The 15,085-nt window shown below is 39.6% G+C and overlaps 1 protein-coding gene across 1 annotated transcript; it reads left to right on the forward strand.

Annotated features, from left to right (window-relative positions):
* Nucleotides 1-8,232: 8,232 nt before the first annotated feature.
* On the forward strand, nucleotides 8,233-9,138 carry LOC136069314 (uncharacterized). The gene has a single exon (XM_065777708.1). The coding sequence runs from the start codon at nucleotides 8,233-8,235 to the stop codon at nucleotides 9,136-9,138; it is 906 nt and encodes a 301-aa protein (XP_065633780.1).
* The last annotated feature ends 5,947 nt before the right edge of the window (nucleotides 9,139-15,085 follow it).

Genomic DNA, 15,085 nt, shown 5'->3' on the forward strand with positions numbered 1-15,085 from the left:
TCATGGCTTTGCCATTATTGACCCCCATAAATGAAAAACGTGGAGCCACCACTGCTAACCTAACCTAGATTTTAGAGATTGGTGAGTTGGGCTTGGGTCATAACAATTACAAACCTGCCTAACCCTACCAGACCCACTTATATATTTAAAATTTAAATTAATATATATATATATATTAAAATTTAAATTATATATATATTTAATATATAATTAACAATATATTATATAATTAATAATTTTGTATTTAATTTTTTCCCTTGTTCAGCTCCTATATAAAACTCAATTACCTCGCAAACCCTAACAATCTTATTTCTCTTAGTCACTTCCCACTCCACTCTTATTTGTTAATAACTAAGTTGGGATACTAGTTCATGTATATTTTGTTTATCAACACAGTTGAATATTTTTTTATTATAACTGAATCGGAATACTAGTTCATGTATATTTTGTTTATTAACTCAGGTGGCAAGTGGGATATATTCTTTTTTGCTCAATTTAATAATAATAGTATTTAAAAAATAATAATAATTGTCCAACCCATGGGTTCAACCTGACCCAACCCAATCCATGTGGGTTAGGTTGAACCCTTGAAATGGGTTGGGCTAGGTTGGATTTTTTATAACCCACCATGGTGGGTTAGGTCGAAAAATCCCCTAAACCTGACCTAACCCAACTCATATACACCCCTACTTGAGAGCAATGAGAGTTATAAAACTAAAGGCAAAAGATAACTTGTCCTTGTCAAACATAACTGTTAGGTTCTAAATGTTTAGAACAATTGGCAAATCGTGAACACAAACTTGTCTAGATATAGATCTTAGAGTCTATAGGTTTTATTAGACAATGCTCAAGGTAATTCAAGTCAAGATTCAAAAACATACAAGCTGCAGGAAGAAAACTTCATATTCTGCCTAGTTCGATCGATCGAAGAACAAGCTCGATCAATCGAAAATCGTATCTGCAAAATTTTAAGTCGGCCCAAACAGTAGCTTAAGCCATTAAGGATTAGGGTTTCAAATCTACTTCTCCTACTATATAAAATAAATCCTAAGCCACGTTTTTTAGACTTTTAAGAGAGAGAAGAGAGTGCCTCTTTTGTATCAAGGGTTTTGTACCCAAACCTCTCTAAGGTCTTTGTTGCTCATATTGTTGTTTATGTGAATCTCTTGTGAGATCTTTGAGGAGCTTTCCTTCACATAAACTTAGGGTTATCAACATCTTGATGATCAACTCAGTCGCTGCCATTGGAGCTTAAAGAATAACAAGCGTGGGTGCTTGTAGCTGATTGGAGAATCCAAGAAAGAAGGAGTCCGTGGATTCGGAGCATGCACGTGGTCATGTCAGTAAGTTCTACTGGTAGGTGGCATTAGGAAGTCGAGCGAGGAGCTTGTAAGTCCTTTTGTATGAACTTCGATTCTTTCTGATAGTGGATTCAAGTTTACCTTGAGGATAGCTAGGTTAAATCCTCCCCAGGTTTTTACCGTGTGGTTTCCTGGGTGATCATATCTTTGTGTTATTTACTTTTTCACTGCTTTATATATTCTTGATATGATTGTTTGATTGTGATAACCTAGAATTGCATAATTTGACTAAGCTAATCACTTGGCTAATTAACTAGGTTAATCTAATTGTGTTTTAAGGGGTCTAAAATTTCTACAAGTGGTATCAGAGCGGGTAGCTCTTCTGTTTTAGATCTTTTGATCTAAGAGCTGATTCTTGACTCCTGTTATCATGGATAATTTAAAGTGTCTTTCTACTCATGTTTGTGATGATTTGAATAAAAATGACACTATTGTTTCTATTGATTTTTTTGATGCTTTTGAAACTCTTCATAAGGAATTATCTAAATCTTTGAAAATTTCTAAGAAATTCAAGGAAGAGTTAAAATTGGTTAATCTTGAAAAAGATGATTTGATTGTAAGATTAGATGAGTCTAACAAAAAGAATGAATTTTTGAGAAATCAAATTTCTTCTCAAGATGAGAAGATGAAAAGCTTGGAACGAGAATTAGTTGAATATAAAGCTAAAATTGAAAATTTGACTAGTACCAAGTCTGCTGTTGATAACAGAAGTGTTTCTATTTCTCTTAAGCTTAAAACTGAGAAAGTTTATATCCCTCCTTTCAAGAGGAATAATAAAGAAAATGCTTATTTTGCTAGGTTAGACAAAGGTAAAGGTTCTGATGTAGACGCTAAAGTTTCTAAACTTAAGTCTAAACCTACTGTTAGAGAGCATAAGAAATCTGTTTTTGTGCCTACCTATCACCTTTGTGGTGTTGTTGGTCATATTAATTAAACTAAATTGTTCTTTGNGACCACATGCAAGCTCCGAATCCACGGACTCTTTATTTCTTAGATTCTCCAATCAGCTACAAGCACCCACGCTTGTTATTCTTTAAGCTCCAATGGCAGCAACAGAGTTGATCATCAAGATGTTGACAACCCTAAGTTTATGTGAAGGAAAGCTCCTTAAAATCTCACAAGAGATTCACATAAACAGCAATATGAGCAACAAAGACTTTAGAGAGGTTTGGGTATAAAACCCTAGATACAAAAGAGGCACTTTCTTCTCTCACTCAAAAGTCTCAAAAACGTGGCTTAGGATTTCTTTTATATAGTGGGAGAAGTAGATCTGAAACGCTAATCCTTAATGGGCTTAAGCTGCTGTTTGGGCCGACTTAAAATTCTGTAGATACGATTTTCGATTGATCGATCGAACCAGGCAGAATATGAAGTCTTCTTTTTACAGCTTGTATGTTCTTGAATCTTGACTTGAATCACCTTGAGCATTGTCTAATAAAACCTATAGACTCTAAGATCTATATCTAGACAAGTTTGTGTTCACGATTTGCCAATTGTTCTAAATATTTATAACCTAACAAACTCCCCCTTTGGCAATTCGTGACAAAAATTTCATACAAAATGAAATGCTCAATTACAAGAACAACCCAATACAATAAAATGCCTATTACAACAAATTCAACCTAACTACTATCCATCAGTTGCAAGTGTAGACAGCAGCTCAATTGAATCAACTTGTATATTTCCTGAAACACTCAACAAACGCATAAACGCATGTGTGGAAAAAATACAAGTAAATCAAAATTAAATTCTTGACTTCACAAAACATAAAACAAAGACATATATCATGAATAACTCATAAATATAAATCAATGAGCAGTGAACAAGAAACAAAAATAAAAACATAAGTAAACTAACTCTCCCCCTAAGTTAGATACAACAAAAAGTTGTTATTTATATTCTCCCCTTTCAAAAATAATTTCAACTCCCCCTAAACAAGACAAACATGATTCCCATAAATCATAATTTCTCCCCCTTTTTGTCACGTATTGATAAAGACAACTCATACAAAGAGTAAACAGTCAACATACGCAATAAATGATAAGAGAAAATAGAGAATCAAGGGGATACAAAATAAGACAACTCTATAGAAAATAGAGTCAACTCCCTTTATGAACAACAAAGGTTAAAAATAAGCTTCTCTTCCTATAAAAATAGGAAAAACAAAACAAGTTTTGGGAAAAATAGTTTTGAGGAAAAATAGGAGGTTGGGGGGGGGGGGGGAAAGACACACAAACCAAAGTTAAAAACTAAGGTGATGATACACATGAAGAAAAAATATTCTCTCTTTCAATAAAATGCAAACATGGCACTATGTGACCCATAAACAGTTGCACGAGTAGAGAAAATATTTGCACCTTGATTATCCATCATATATCTTAAGAAAAATTTTTTCTACAGTTCACACATAAGAAATGACATATACTAGAATGTACAAAACTCAAAAATTAATCAATCAATTTTTAAATCAAGTTGAGTACCCAATGTAGCAAAGTGTATGCATGTTATGTGTGATAACAATGAGAGATATGACTACAAAATTGCAAGATGGATACAAAAACAATGCAATGCATATGAATCCTAAACACAAATGATGCATGAAAAGTTTTTTGGTCAAAAACATAGAAATTGAAAATTTTTCAGTTTTGATCGATCAAGAATCGATCGAACATCAATAGAGTCAGGCAGACTCAAACCAAAAATTTTAATCACAATTTCGATTGATCGAAAAACAAGTTCGATCGATCAAAGTTTGGAAAAATCAGATTTTTGAAAAACAGAGCATTTTAATGCAGAAACTCCTCAAAGCACATTATTTTATAAAAAATGCATGAGTATGAGACGAAAAGTTTTTCAAAAACACTTGAATTTAACCCAGATTTTCCAAAATCAAGATTTTCAATCAATTTGTCCTCAAAGCGCAAACATTATACACATTTTGCATTAAAATCAAGGAACTTTTAATCTTGGATGGCCACAACAAAATCACACACAATAAAATGTACCAAGTTTAGCAAAGAGTAACTTGTGTAGTGTGTGCAACTAGGAAAAACTTGAGATACATGTGAGGTGGTATGTAAATAGCAATCAATCACAAAATTTGCAAAATTCATCATATAGAATTTAAAAGAAACTATCACCTAAAGAGTTACATCATATAACTCTCACATCTCGTAACCTCCTATTTTTCCTCAAAACTATTTTTCCCAAAACTTGTTTTGTTTTTCCTATTTTTATAGGAAGAGAAGCTTATTTTTAACCTTTGTTGTTCATAAAGGGAGTTGACTCTATTTTCTATAGAGTTGTCTTATTTTGTATCCCCTTGATTCTCTATTTTCTCTTATCATTTATTGCGTATGTTGACTGTTTACTCTTTGTATGAGTTATCTTTATCAATACGTGACAAAAATGGGGAGAAATTATTGATTTATGGGAATCATGTTTGTCTTGTTTAGGGGGAGTTGAAATTATTTTTGAAAGGGGAGAATATAAATAACAACTTTTTGTTGTATCTAACTTAGGGGGAGAGTTAGTTTACTTATGTTTTTATTTTTGTTTCTTGTTCACTGCTCATTGATTTATATTTATGAGTTATTCATGATATATGTCTTTGTTTTATGTTTTGTGAAGTCAAGAATTTAATTTTGATTTACTTGTATTTTTTCCACACATGCGTTTATGCGTTTGTTGAGTGTTTCAGGAAATATACAAGTTGATTCAATTGAGCTGCTGTCTACACTTGCAACTGATGGATAGTAGTTAGGTTGAATTTGTTGTAATAGGCATTTTATTGTATTGGGTTGTTCTTGTAATTGAGCATTTCATTTTGTATGAAATTTTTGTCACGAATTGCCAAAGGGGGAGTTTGTTAGGTTCTAAATATTTAGAACAATTGGCAAATCGTGAACACAAACTTGTCTAGATATAGATCTTAGAGTCTATAGGTTTTATTAGACAATGCTCAAGGTGATTCAAGTCAAGATTCAAGAACATACAAGCTGTAAAAAGAAGACTTCATATTCTGCCTGGTTCGATCGATCAATCGAAAATCGTATCTACAGAATTTTAAGTCGGCCCAAACAGCAGCTTAAGCCCATTAAGGATTAGCGTTTCAGATCTACTTCTCCCACTATATAAAAGAAATCCTAAGCCACGTTTTTGAGACTTTTGAGTGAGAGAAGAAAGTGCCTCTTTTGTATCTAGGGTTTTATACCCAAACCTCTCTAAAGTCTTTGTTGCTCATATTGCTGTTTATGTGAATCTCTTGTGAGATTTTAAGGAGCTTTCCTTCACATAAACTTAGGGTTGTCAACATCTTGATGATCAACTCTGTTGCTGCCATTGGAGCTTAAAGAATAACAAGCGTGGGTGCTTGTAGCTGATTGGAGAATCTAAGAAATAAAGAGTCCGTGGATTCGGAGCTTGCATGTGGTCGTGTCAATAAGTTCTACTGGTAGGTAGCATTAGGAAGTCGAGCGGGGAGCTTGTAAGTCCTTTTGTATGAACTTCGATTCTTTTTTATAGTGGATTCAAGTTTATCTTGAGGATAGCTAGGTCAAATCCTCCCCAGGTTTTTACCATGTGGTTTCCTAGGTGATCATATCTTTGTGTTATTTACTTTTCTGCTGCTTTATATATTCTTGATATGATTGTTTGATTGTGATAACCTAGAATTGCATAATTTGATTAAGCTAATCACTTGGCTAATTAACTAGATTAATCCAATTGTGTTTTAAGGGGTCTAAAATTTCTACAAATAACCAAGAAGGCAAGCACATTTTGAATATTAACATCTGGAATTACGTATATCCTATAATCACTCACCCATATCGAGGATGATAATATTAATGTTATGAGCAAACTCTCTCTACCGAATATGGATTATTCACACTTGGGCATATTTTGCAAGAAATAAAGACATTGGTGGCTGATCTTTGCAATAACTATTTCTAATGTGTTTGGCGATTTGGTAACTCAGTGGCGCAGTCTTTAACTAAGTTTGTTAGTTTATCTCTAAGTTGTAACTTGAATGAAAGATCCTCCTCCTCTTGCCTTAGAGGCTCTATTGTTTGATGTAAATGTTTCTTTTTTGTAAATGATAGTCTTTTTACCTTAAAAAAAAATAAATTAAAAAATAAATAAATTAAAAAACCTAAAAGTAGCTAAGTTTCGCTTTCACCTGTCAAGAGTAGAACTTTTATTCAAATACCAAAATTGGGGCTAGATGATCCACCCGATAGAGAGATTATTGATTTATGTTGTTATTGTTATTATTATTTTTTCTTTGCATGTAAAAAGGTAAAACAAATAACACTTATTAGAGCATGTACCCACAATAAATCAAATGATCCAAAATTGTCACAATTAACAAGAAATGTTTTTAAACCCTGTTTTCCTCCCCCCCTTCCCCTGTTAGTGAATTTTATCGTGACGCTTTTTGAAACCCAAAAAATTATATGAGTGTTTAGTTAGATTTTAAAAGCAGCATTTTGAAATTGTGAAGGAAGAGGACTTTGGTAGTGGGCAGCTCTTCGGAGCCTTTTGTAAAAGCTAATGCGCGTTTCATCAATATTACCGTTGGGGGCAGTGTTAAATTACCAAATTACCCACTGTGCTGCTACAAAGGTCCTCTTCGTGCTGCTCTGCTACAGAACAAGCCTCTTCGTGCTGCTACAAAGGTCCTCTCCGTGCTGCTCTGCTACAGAACTCACCTTATTTGATTTTTAATGAAATTAGAGAAAATGAGAAGCAGAAAGAAAATGAGAAGTAGAGAAAGAAGATAAGGATGGGAGAATATAAAGGTGGAAGAAGATAAGGGTGAAAGGAAACGTGTGGTTGAGAAAAAAAAAATAAAAGAAGTAAAAAAATAAAAATAAAAGTAAAAAGTAGAGTGGGATATGTGTCCATGCAAGGAAATTTACAAAATGAAAATTACAACTGTATTAGGACACAATAAATTATCACAAAAGTTTCCAAATAGTTGAGGTATTTGAAGAGGTAAAAGTTTAGGTTGATGGATTTCCATAAGATGGGCCTGATGGTCATCATCCGTGGGTCGATAGAGGATGGGCCCAGCATCTACCCAGTCTGTTGTGAACGGATCCTACATGAATGAAGGAAATAGCGACACACACCATAGAGTCCCAAGATAAATGGAATTCTAGTACAAAAAGGATTCCGGAAGATACATACATTAATGTAGATCTTCTCTACAAGGAAAAATCTTGTCCACCACGTTTGGGATTATACAAGAGGTTTCCTACAAGGAAAAGACTTCCGCACCAAGTAAGAGATGTCAACTCCCTACTACTATAAAAACCCCAATACCCTCACAAATCAAGGTACACATAATTTACCCCCTCTCTAGCACTCTAGAGTTGCGAGAATAGTTCTAACTTAACCTTCGGAGGGTATTTGGCCGGGACCACACTGGTGCTCTCTGCTAGGTTTCCTCTTTATGTTGTGCAGGTATTACATTCAAGTGCGTAAGTATCGTATGGCTCACTGGTGAATTTCCCGGCATCATCAGTTGGCGCCCTTTATAGGGATACTCAGTTGAGATTCATAAGCAATATTATCGTTTCCTAGACTAAAGGGTTGCATGGTACTCACTCGCTCGATGGCAACCACTAACAACGTTCAAGGAAAGGAACCACCCACGACTGCCCTCGAAAGACAAGTTCAAACTCTTACCGCTGTCATGGAACGTCTCACTAAACAAAACCACGACTTGGAAGAGCAGCTGCTTTAGAAGAATGCAGCACCGAATGACCAACAAGAAGATCAAGAAGGGACCAGCGCTGAAAGAAAGAACCAGGAGAGACCTGAAGGCAACAACGCCCCAAGCAGACCAAAGAGGCAGAATTTGAGCATGCCATCCCTCACAAATGCAACTCCGCCACATATTGTCGCAGAGATGCAGACGATGAAGGAGCAAATGAAGGTTATGATGAACGCACTCAAGGGGCGAATATCCAGTGATCTTGACGATTTGGTCAACCGCACCGACTTGCATTTCACTACGGCCGTCAACTCCTTCCCCCTACCCTATAAGTTTCGCATGCCGCATATAAACAGTTACGACGGAGTAAAGGATCCTCTGGACCATCTAGAGACCTTTAAGACCCTAATGCACCTTCAAAAGGTAGCAGACAAGATCATGTGTAGGGCCTTCCCTCCAACGCTCAAGGGCCCCGCACGGATATGGTTCAGCCGACTGACACCAAACTCCATCAGCACTTTCAAGGAGCTAAGCGCTCAATGCACTACACACTTTATTGAAGGGCACAGGTACAAGAAGTCCATGGCGTGCTTAGTGAGTATCAAGCAACGGGAGAACGAGACGCTGAGATCCTACATAACGTGCTTCAATAAGGAAGCGCTCTCGATTGACAAATTCGACGATAAAATACTGGTAACAGCTTTCACAAACAGGTTGCGGAAGGGTAAGTTTTTGTTCTTTTTATACAAGAACGACCCGAAGACCATGTCAGAAGTACTCTACAGAGCAACCAAATACATGAATGCTGAAGACATATTGCTGGCTCGGGAGAAAAAACCTAAAAAAAGGGAGCGGCAGGAAGAAGTGCGACGAGACCAAGGATCGAAAAAGCCAAGAATGAGAGACCGAAGAGACGAGAGGCGATCTAAGCCCCCAGGAGGGAGGTTTATAAGCTTCACCCCGTTAACTGCCCCGATAGACCAAATCCTAATGCAAATCAAGGACGAGAGAACTCTAACCTTCCTCGGGAAGCTGAAAGAAGACCCTAGCAAATGATCTAGAGACAAATATTGCCGCTTCCACCTTGATCATGGTCACGACACAGCCGATTGCTACGACTTAAAGCAATAAATTGAGGCCCTTATCAAACAAGGAAAATTACAGAAGTTCGTCAATAAGGAAAGAGCAGATCCACCCCCTCAAGAACAGCATCCCCGACGGGATAATAAGCGCCCCAAGCCACCTATAAGGGATATAAGGGTGATCGTAGGGGCACAACTGCGAGGTCGTCCAAAAAGGCCCGAAAGACTTATCTCAGGATGGTTCACAATGTGCAGCTGACGGGCTCTGTACCAAAGATAGCTCGGATAGAGAGCCCCATCATAGGGTTCTCAGAAAAGGATGCTCGACGCCTTCACCACCCTCATGATGACGCACTTGTCGTGACCCTGCAAGCAGGAGACTCCAACATTCATCGAGTACTAGTCAACAATGGTAACTTAGCAAACATCTTATACTACCCAGCGTTCCAGCAAATGAGGATTGACAGAGAGCGGTTGGTACCAACAAATGCTCCGCTAGTGGGTTTCGGAGGTACCAGGGTGTTCCCGTTGGGCGTGGTCACGCTTTCAGTATCAATAGGTGATTATCCCCAACAAATCACTAAGGATGTAACTTTCCTTGTGGTCGACTTCTCGTCCGCTTATAATGCTATCATTGGACGACCAACCCTTAACGCATGGAAGGCAGCAACGTCAACATACCACCTGATGATTAAGTTCCCTACGGAGCATGGGATCGGCGAGTTACGAGGAAATTAGGTGGCCGCCCGCGAATGCTACATTGACATGCTAGAGATGGGAGACCACCAGCAGACCATGTGCATAGAAAAGCAGTAAACCACAGTGGAACCAGTCGAGGAACTAGAAGAGATAACACTAGATGAGTCAAGACCTGAGCGAACAACTAGAATGGGGACGTTGGTCAGCCAACCAACACGTCAAGCCCTCACGGCATTCCTCAGGATGAATCAAGATGTCTTTGCCTGGAGTCACGAGGACATGCCCAGGATTGATCGCTCAGTCATTGTTCACAGATTGAACATGAGTCCCGCATTCTCTCCTGTTCGACAGAAGAAGCGAGTGTTTGCTCAAGAGCGAGAAAAAGTAATAGCAGAAGAGGTCAGGAAGCTACTGGAAGCAGACTTCATTCGAGAGGTATACTACCCCGACTAGTTAGCCAATGTAGTAATGGTCAAGAAGGCTAGCGGGAAGTGGCGAATGTGTGTTGACTTCACGGACCTTAACAGGGCATGCCCAAAGGACAGTTACCCGCTACCTCGGATAGATACCTCGGTAGACTCAACGGCAAGACACCAACTACTGAGCTTCATGGATGCCTTCTCGGGCTACAATTAAATTAAGATGGACGAGGCTGATCAAGAGAAAACCTCCTTTGTCACTAACCAAGGTCTTTTTTGCTACAAGGTGATGCCGTTTGGGCTCAAGAACGTGGGAGCAACGTACCAGAGACTGATGAACAAGATGTTTGCATACTCGATCAGGAGGAATGTATAAGTTTACATTGATGACATGTTAGTGAAAAGCCTGCGTGAAGATGATCATCTAGATGACCTCCGGGAGACATTCGACACACTCCGTTCGTACAATATGAAGCTGAATACGAATAAATGCGCGTTCAATGTGACGGCAGGAAAATTCTTGGGCTTCATGGTGTCCCATAGAGGTATAGAAGTTAATCCGGAGAAGGTTCGGGCCATCATGGAGTTAGAGCCGCCAAAGACAGTCAAGGAGGTGCAAAGATTGAACAGTAAAATTGCGGCCCTCAACAGGTTCATCTCAAAAGCGACGGACAAATGTCTTACATTCTTCCACACTTTGAGGAAATCATTCAAGTGGACGGACGAGTGCCAGAAAGCATTTGAGGATTTGAAGAAGTATCTATCATCTCCACCATTACTCAGCTCGTCCAGGCCAAGGGAAGCACTCTACATCTACTTAGTAGTTTTGCAAGAGGCAGTCATCGCAGCCCTAGTCAGGGAGGAGGAAGGATCTCAAAAAACCGTCTACTTTATAAGTAGGGCATTCCGAGGGGCGGAAGAGAGGTACCCCCAAATGGAGAAATTGGCATTTGCATTAGTGACTGCGGCACGAAAGCTCAAGCCATATTTCCAAGCGCACACCATTTAGTCTTGACAGATCAGCCCTTGAAAAGTGCTCTGAGCAGCCCTGAGGCTGCCGGACGGATGGCCTTATGGGTGGTAGAGATGAGTGAATTTGACATACAGTATCGCCCGCGAACGGCGATTAAAGGACAAGTAGTGGCTAACTTCATAGCCGAATTTACTCAATCGGAAGGCAAGGAGGCAGAAGTATCCTCACAGTGGAGCATCCACACGGACGGATCTTCCAATAAACGAGCAGGTGGAGCTGGCGTGGTGGTCCGGACCCTAGAAGGAGATAAATTTGAATGCATGATCCGACTGGACTTCCCTACGACCAACAACGAAGCTAGGTATGACGCATTAGTGGCTGGACTAGACCTCGCAAAAGCAACAGCTGCTGAAAATGTAGTCGTACACAGCAACTCCCATGTGGTAATAAGCCAGGTTAATGGTGGCTACGAATGCAAGAATGAAAGGATGAAGAAATATATGGAAGAGGTAAGGAATGGTATTAGTAGCCTCAAAGTCAGATTCGTTCAAATCCCTAGGGAGGAGAACGAATGTGCATACCGTCTGGCAAAAGCTGCCTCAGCAAAATCTATGCTTGTCCCAGAACAGGTATTGTCATTTGTTCAAATCTCCTCGCTTATTGATGATGGAAAGAATATGCAGGAGGTTGATTCCGTAAGCGATTAGACTACGCCAATATTATCATATCTGAGGGCTGGCGTATTGCCAGACAGGAAAGATGCTGCCAGGTAGCTACAGGTCCAAGCATCACGGTTTGTGCTGATAAAAGATACCCTATACAAAAGAGGATTCTCTCGACCATACCTAAGGTGTTTAAGCCATGAGGAAGCAAATTACGTAATGAGAGAAGTCCACGAAGGTATTTACGGAAACCACTTGGGGGCACGGTCATTAGTGCATAAGTTGATCTGAGCAGGATATTGTTGGCCTACAATGCTGAAGGACGCATAGGCTAATGTCAAGGTCAAGGCCTGCGACAAGTGCCAAAGGTTCAGTAACCTTATCCGGCAACCACCGAAGAGCTGACCCCCATAACAGCCCCGTGGCTATTCGCTCAGTGGGGATTAGATATAATGGGCCCCTTCCCGATAGGAGTCCGGCAGCTGAAGTTTCTTGTAGTTGGCAAAGACTATTTCACCAAGTGGGTAGAAGCAGAAGCCCTAGCCACTATCACGGAGAGAAACATTCGAAATTTTGTTTGGAGAAATATCATTTACAGGTACAGGATTCCCACAATACTTGTCTCTAACAACGGAAAGCAATTTGACAACAGCGCATTTCGGGACTTCTGTTCAGAGCTAGGCATCAAGAACCACTACTCATCGCGTGCACATCCACAGGTCAATATGCAAGTTGAGGTCGCGAACCATTCCTTGCTCAAAATCATCAAGACCCGCTCGAGGGGGCAAAGGGTATCTGGCCAGACGAGCTACCAAGCGCCCTATGGGCATACCGAACCACTACAAGAACTCCCACCGGAGAAACGCCGTTTCGACTGACCTACAGAAGTGATGATGTCATCCCAGCAGAAGTGGGACTCACAAGCTATAGGGCGGACAACTATGACAGGGATAAGAACGAAGTTCGGGTGGCAGCAGAGCAAAGACTGGCGCGGTATTAGGATCTCAAGGCTAAACATTACAACTCCAATGTCAGGCATTCGCATTTCGGGACTTCTGTTCAGAGCTAGGCATCAAGAACCACTACTCATCACCTGCACATCCACAGGCCAACGGGCAAGTTGAGGTCGCGAACCATTCCTTGCTCAAAATCATCAAGACCCGTTTGAGGGGGCAAAGGGTATCTGGCCAGACGAGCTACCAAGCGTCCTATGGGCATACCGAACCACTACAAGAACTCCCACAAGAGAAACGCCGTTTCGACTGACCTACGGAAGTGACGCTGTCATCCCAGCAGAAGTGGGACTCACAAGCTACAGGGTGGACAACTATGACAGGGATAAAAACGAAGAAGCCATGCACCTTCAGCTCGACCTGATAGACGAAGTTCGGGTGGCAGCAGAGCAAAGACTGGCGCGGTATCAGGATCTCAGGGCTAAACATTACAACTCCAATGTCAGGCATAAAGAATTTCAGGTTGGAGACCTTGTACTCCGGAAGGTGATAGGCGCTACTAGAGACCCTTCGCAAGGAAAGCTCGGTCCCAACTGGGAAGGACCCTACAGGATAACGTCATGGCAAAGGAAGGGAACCTTCCACCTCGAGACTCTAGATTGGCAAAAGCTGTAGCATCCTTGGAACATAGAGCACTTACGGAAATACTACTAGTAGAGGACAACGACGCTTCCAGATTTCCCAGTCCATTTAGTTTTTCTACAATTTTATTAGTTTCATTTGAACAATCTACAATTTACTAGTTTTTACTTTAAGAAATTTCCGATAGTATCCTTTTAAGCCCATGGGGCAGATACTTTTTTTACAGACATGTGTTTTTATAATTATAAGAGTATTTAGACAACGACCATGTTTCTTTGCATAAAACAGAGACAAAAAGTCCACAAAAGTGGACGGATTAACCAAGGAGTGAAAACTCAGTCCAAAAGTGGATGGGTACTAAGTCCACACAGACGGATTATGAACTTCTATTGAAGTCCACCAAGTGGATGAATCCTAATAGGAGGATATATACTACGAGTCCAAAGGTGGACGGGTCATCCCAAAAGGATGAAATTCTACAAAGTCCACAACGTGGACGGATATTAAGTCCACAAAAGTGGATGGGTCATCCCAAAAGGACAAAATTTTGAAGTCCACCAAGTGGATGAATCCTAATAGGAGGATATATACTACGAGTCCAAAGGTGGACGGGTCATCCCAAAAGGATGAAATTCTACAAAGTCCACAACGTGGACGGATATTAAGTCCACAAAAGTGGATGGGTCATCCCAAAAGGACAAAATTCTACCAAGTCCACAATGTGGACGAATATTAAGTCCACAAAAGTGGACGGATCATCCAAGAGGATGAGAATTTTTATCAAGTCCACAACATGGATGGATCTAAAGTTAAGTCCATAAAGTGGACGGATCATCCAAGAGGATGAGAATTTTTATCAAGTCCACAACATGGACGGATATAAAGTTAAGTCTATAAAGTGGACGGATTATCCTAAGAGGATGAGAATTTTTATCAAGTCCACAATATAGACGGATATGAAGTTAAGTCCATAAAGTGGACGGATCATCCCAAGTGGATGAGAATTGTTAGTTCACAACATGGACGGATATAAAGTTAAGTCCATAATGTGGACGGATCATCCTAGTGGAATAAGAATTGTTACAATGTCCACAACGTGGACGGACATAAAAAATTAAGTCCATGAAGCGGACAATTCATCCCAAGCAGAATGAAAATTTCAAGTCCATTAAAGTGGACGAAATCCACTGGACGGATAACCCTAAGAGAATTAATTGTCCTCAAATTGGACGGGTCATCCGAGAGAATGACAATTATCAAGACTACAAAATAAGATGGATCGCCCCAAGAGGGTAAGATTCAAAGTCCAATAGGTGGACGAATGCAGGCTAGAATCCACTAAAATATACAGATATAAACTACCGTCAACAAACAAATCATTATAGCAGATGGACATAAACCAAAACGACATGAAATTAAAACAAAATACTTGAAAGCACTAAGGATTAAGTGTTTACATATCTTCCACAATGGATAGAAATTGTTCTCTAAAAGATTCTCAAAAGAACTAAAGGATTAAGTGTTTACATATCTTCCACAACAGATAGAAATTGTTCTCCGAAAAATTCTCAAA

This window comes from Quercus suber, unplaced genomic scaffold (genome assembly GCF_002906115.3).
Source record: "Quercus suber isolate HL8 unplaced genomic scaffold, Cork oak 2.0 scaffold_162, whole genome shotgun sequence".
NCBI classification, from domain to species: domain Eukaryota; kingdom Viridiplantae; phylum Streptophyta; class Magnoliopsida; order Fagales; family Fagaceae; genus Quercus; species Quercus suber.

What these genes read in the sequence shown, in the direction of transcription:
- LOC136069314 (XM_065777708.1), top strand. Translation starts at nt 8,233, where the DNA reads ATGCCATCCCTCACAAATGCAACTCCGCCACATATTGTCGCAGAGATG.